The sequence below is a fragment of the Nomia melanderi genome, chromosome 10 (genome assembly GCF_051020985.1).
Source record: "Nomia melanderi isolate GNS246 chromosome 10, iyNomMela1, whole genome shotgun sequence".
NCBI lineage: Eukaryota > Metazoa > Arthropoda > Insecta > Hymenoptera > Halictidae > Nomia > Nomia melanderi.
The window spans coordinates 4,451,997-4,456,607 of NC_135008.1; the positions used below are offsets into that span (position 1 = coordinate 4,451,997).

Here is a 4,611-nt window from a genome sequence, read left to right on the forward strand (position 1 = left end):
TTAATTAGGTAATGAAGTGGCGTCGGTGCTGCCGCCAAAATATTGGAAACTATGAAAATAATGTTCTAGCCGGTTTATGAACAGCTGTGAACATAGGGAACTGGAAATAGTGCGTCGGTGATATAGAAACCGGTAGAAACCTTCATCACCGACGATGGATAAAATAGACTGAACATCTTATCAGACTTCGTATTCGATAATCTGATAAATTTAACAATGAAGCTAGAAAATAAACAAGAAGAAATCTTTTATTTATTTATTTTCACTAATTCGTGCTCTGTTGGCGATACTGTAAATGACGGAAATTTACATTACTCTTCAGTCTGTCCTATCATCTGTCGATGACTTCATTTCCAAGTTCTGTTATTTACCAACAAAATACTGTTCAACTACCTAATTGTCTACAAGGTGAGAGCGCTGTTGTCTTTTTCGAATTTCTACATTGATAAAGAAATGGACTTGATTAAAGAAAATTATAGGATATTTCATTTAATCTTACTTTTCGTCTGTGGTTATACTATCGACAAGAGATAATTACTCGTCTTTAATTATACCTTTTCCGAACCTGGTGTCATCTGTCGGTAGAGTTTGTCCACCAGTTTGTGCGGCTGACCACGGATGGTGCCACCAGTTCAAAGTACAGACTTAATAAAATAACATCCTTTCCCATAGTAAATTACAATCAGAATGACGAGAATCGTTGCAATTTACATTGGCTAACATTAAATCAAATATACATCATCTATTTTTAATGCAACTATATTAAACGTGCCTTTAGAGGTAACGAAGCCTCATATGATTTTCATTTTCCGAATGATTAATTATGTAACTAACAACGTGCTGGTAAACCGACATTAATAAATTATCTTCCTAGAGTGAATTAATTATCAGAAGTTTTGTACGCAAGTCAGAAACATTTTCATTCCGGTACATTCAAATTTACACTCACAGTCTGCCGCGGTCATATATGGCGCGCATGTAATTAGCTGAAGCTTGCTATTAAATAATGGGGTCGTACAATAATCATCTTTATGGGTGATCCGCATTAACCTCTGGAAGGAATTTCGCTCGTGAAATTACAAATAAATCGGCCGATCATGTTGCACGTGGAGCACGCTTGCGAAATCCAAAAGGAAGAGGACGTGCTGTTCCTTCCTGGCCGAGGACCGCTACGAAAGGTGTACGATCTGCTTCGATTGGCGGTGATAGCCTCGCGCAAAAATCCAGGTGCCCGCAAGTACCTGGGGAGCACCGCTTTCATAGTCTCGGAAAAGCGCCGACAGTTGCGGAATTACATGCACATTATTCATCCTTTCAGTATGTTCAGGTGATCATCGTTCCATGGTACACGCGAAATTAATCGACTATCCGGTAAGCCCTTATTAACCTGCATGAATGGATCAAGCTCGTCTCCACGGTTAAATACTGAAATCGACGGACAATCCGTGGCGAACGTTAACTCTCGTTGATACTGTTTCACAATTAGCTAATCTCGCGGTCGTTACAGCCATGCCTGGGACTTCTTAATGATATTCCTAACGACTACAATGCTGATACTCATTCCATACCAAGCGGCGTTCGCAATGATTCAGAGACCAGTGGCCTGGTCCGTGACGAAGAATTGCTTCCTGCTGATAGCCTGCATAGACATGGGGATCAAATTCAGAACAGGGTAAATATCCGCTAACACCGATACTATCTAATAAATTCTAACTCTCTATTACAACAAATTCCAGTTACATGGACGAAGAGGAACACGCGGTGATACTAGACCAGAGAAAGATAGCGCACCGATACATGAAATCGGGTACCTTCTTCCCCGATCTGATCGGCTCGTTCCCGACCGATCTGTTATTCTCGACCGCATGGAACGAGCTGAAAGTGTCCCGCAAGGTGGCTTCATTGGTCTGCATCTTTCGCGTGTTCTCTTTGAGCTCGAGCATCAGCAGAGTCGCTCACGCGTACGACATACCGCTGGCTCTCTACGAATTCTGCATCGTGATCTATTGGCTATTGATCAGCCTCCATTGGCAATCCTGCGCCTTCTGGCTGGTGCCGATAGCTTCGAGCTCGATGGGAGTGCCTGTGAGGCCCCGCAACGACTCCTGGGTGATCGAGTACAATCTCTGGGACGTCTCGAAGGAGGAACAGTACTTCTGCTGCGTGCTGCGCGCCATCACTACGTACGCGAAGTCCGGGCTGCTTCAGCCGCACGTGACCAACCTGCCAGATCTCTATCTGATAATCGCGCTGCAGATTCTAGGGATTCTAACACCTTGGATCCTGGTGGCCCGCGTGATGCAGTTCTTCAAGGGTACGAACAGCTCGAGGCTCAGGTACCAAGCCACCATGGCTCAGCTGAGACAATACATGAGACACAAGCACCTGCCGCACCACACTCAGACGAGGATCACCGAGTATTACGAGTTCCACTTTCAACGTCGCTACTTTCGCGAGTCCGAGATCATGCAGACGCTGTCCTCGCAGATGCGCCACGAGATTAATATGCACTCCTGCCGCAAACTCGTGGAGAACGTCACTTTCTTCAATAATCTACCGTTATCGCTGCTCGGACGGATCGTCGGTTTATTGAAGTCGGAGATCTTCCTCACGAACGACGTGATCGTAAGAGCGAATCAGCCGGGCAACTGCATGTACTTCATAGCCACGGGGACCGTCGCGATCTACACGAATTCGGGGAAGGAAGTGTGCCACTTGGAAGACGGCGCGCACTTCGGCGAGGTCGCGTTGGTGATGCCTAACGAGCTAAGGGTCGCCAGCGTCGTCGCCGTTGAAGTGTGCGAGCTGTATCGGCTGGACAGAGCCGACTTCGCCAGGACCATACATCCTTATCCCATGTTATGGGAGAGGATCAAGAAAATTGCTATCGAGAGGCACGAGAAGACGATGATTTTAAATGCTCAGTAGATTGGTAACGTGTTGCACAGGTAGACGCAATGGAGCGTAAAGACGTTAATCTAAGGATCTTGGTAGACTAATCGCTTATAATTACACCGTAGACGCAGGCAAATGGGCATTTTTATCAGTTCGATCGGGAAGATTATCATCGGCGGATAGTTACTTTCGCCAATGAAGAGATTTAGTGAATTAATGTTAATGCCAGTAGATAATTCTGGCCGAAGTAATTATTTGGTTGCATTTTACGCGCCTGCGTGTTGGACGAGTGCATAATGATCCGCGGTCTACGCGTCATTTACGTCGGTTTCCCAGGATAGAATAGAATTCTTAATATTACGTCTGATCTAATCGGATAACGTCCGTGCAATTTAATCGTTATTTTATCGATATCGATGTCATTCTACGTTTACCATACTCCGGATAAATATTGCTTAATGAACTTTTCGAGAGCGACAGCCATTACGAACCAATTAATCATTCCTCGTAACGTAATGGAACAATATCTCCTGCGACTATTATTTATCGGGAAATCATTACGGTTCTCCTCGATATAGCAGTCGTCGAGAAGCCTATTAACAGGCTTCCGGTGAGCAAAGTGTTAAGGGAACGATCAAAGACGAATTGATTCGAGGAGAGGTTCTTCATTTGTCGTACGCGCCGCTCTAGTGGATCCAAACGTTGGATCCCAATATATTGTTATCGTAATGCCGGCCCTCGAGGAATCCCCGTTAGACCATCAAGTTCAACGAATCGTTAATGAGCGCTGAAGATAATAGCAGGGAAAATTGTTAAAGCTCCATTACATCTCGAGGATCTGATAACTGTTTCTCCTGGGCTGGCATTAGCGCGGAAGATTTATTGGCGCAATTGCGATGATTTTTGCGCTCGGTAACAGTAGACCAGGATCTCCGGCGCTGATCAAGGGGATCGCGGCGCTCCGAACAGACAGCACTGCAATTTTCAGGGTAAGACGACCCATTACATCGATCGTGAAACGAATGTGGAAATAAAGGGGAAAAAAGCGCCGCGCGATTTAGTCATCTTTCATGGTGCGTGCACCGAGACGCAAGGAGTCATCGGCGTATACTTAATCTTTCGCCACGGAGCTTCATAAAACAAACTTCCCAGAATGTTCACTCGGAACACCCGAAAGCGTAAGCTTCCTCGGGTCCACCGGTTACGTAACGTTAACCACCGTCCGTCTCGTTGGCAACGCTGAAAAAGAATCACCGTCGCGAAGCTCCTCGAGATCGACGCCGAAGAATCGTTCCCACTTTGCCGAAGCAATCGTCTCGAAACAAAAAGTGCAGGAAACAGGTAGTATCTGCACAGATAAGTTCTTCGGCCCCGAGGCACGGGTGCTTCTAGGTTTAATGCGGTTCTTTTGATAGGACGCGCGGGAAATATGTGACAATCGGAACGGCCACGCCGCGGAATCACGGGGCGTTAACGTCCCCGCGGCAATTTGAAAAATTAGAAATGAACACTGCGGCTGTCTATTATCGGGCGAGAGCGTTCCATTAATTCGCCGTAAAAGCACCGGTCCCAACCCGAGGTCGATCATCAGGCCGACGGAGTCGCGGCGTTGGCGCGGAGATAAGGTGTCTGAAAGAGCGCAGTAGATCGTGTCGCGGCGACGGGACGGGACGGGCCGGGCGGAACCGCGCGATGCTGCATTTAGAAGGGCGGGTG

General features: G+C 46.5%; 1 protein-coding gene across 1 annotated transcript; it reads left to right on the forward strand.

Moving 5' to 3' along the window:
* The first annotated feature begins 1,097 nt into the window (after positions 1-1,097).
* Positions 1,098-2,928, forward strand: LOC116429723 (potassium/sodium hyperpolarization-activated cyclic nucleotide-gated channel 2). Its single transcript, XM_031982998.2, has 3 exons — positions 1,098-1,327; positions 1,508-1,672; positions 1,737-2,928. The coding sequence occupies exons 1-3, from the start codon at positions 1,098-1,100 to the stop codon at positions 2,926-2,928; spliced, it is 1,587 nt and encodes a 528-aa protein (XP_031838858.1).
* Positions 2,929-4,611: the final 1,683 nt, after the last annotated feature.

What these genes read in the sequence shown, in the direction of transcription:
- LOC116429723 (XM_031982998.2), top strand. Translation starts at nt 1,098, where the DNA reads ATGTTGCACGTGGAGCACGCTTGCGAAATCCAAAAGGAAGAGGACGTG. An exon ending in CATCCTTTCAGTATGTTCAG is followed by an intron (nt 1,328 to 1,507) that starts GTGATCATCGTT and finishes CGGTCGTTACAG; the next exon opens with CCATGCCTGGGACTTCTTAA. An exon ending in GGGATCAAATTCAGAACAGG is followed by an intron (nt 1,673 to 1,736) that starts GTAAATATCCGC and finishes AACAAATTCCAG; the next exon opens with TTACATGGACGAAGAGGAAC.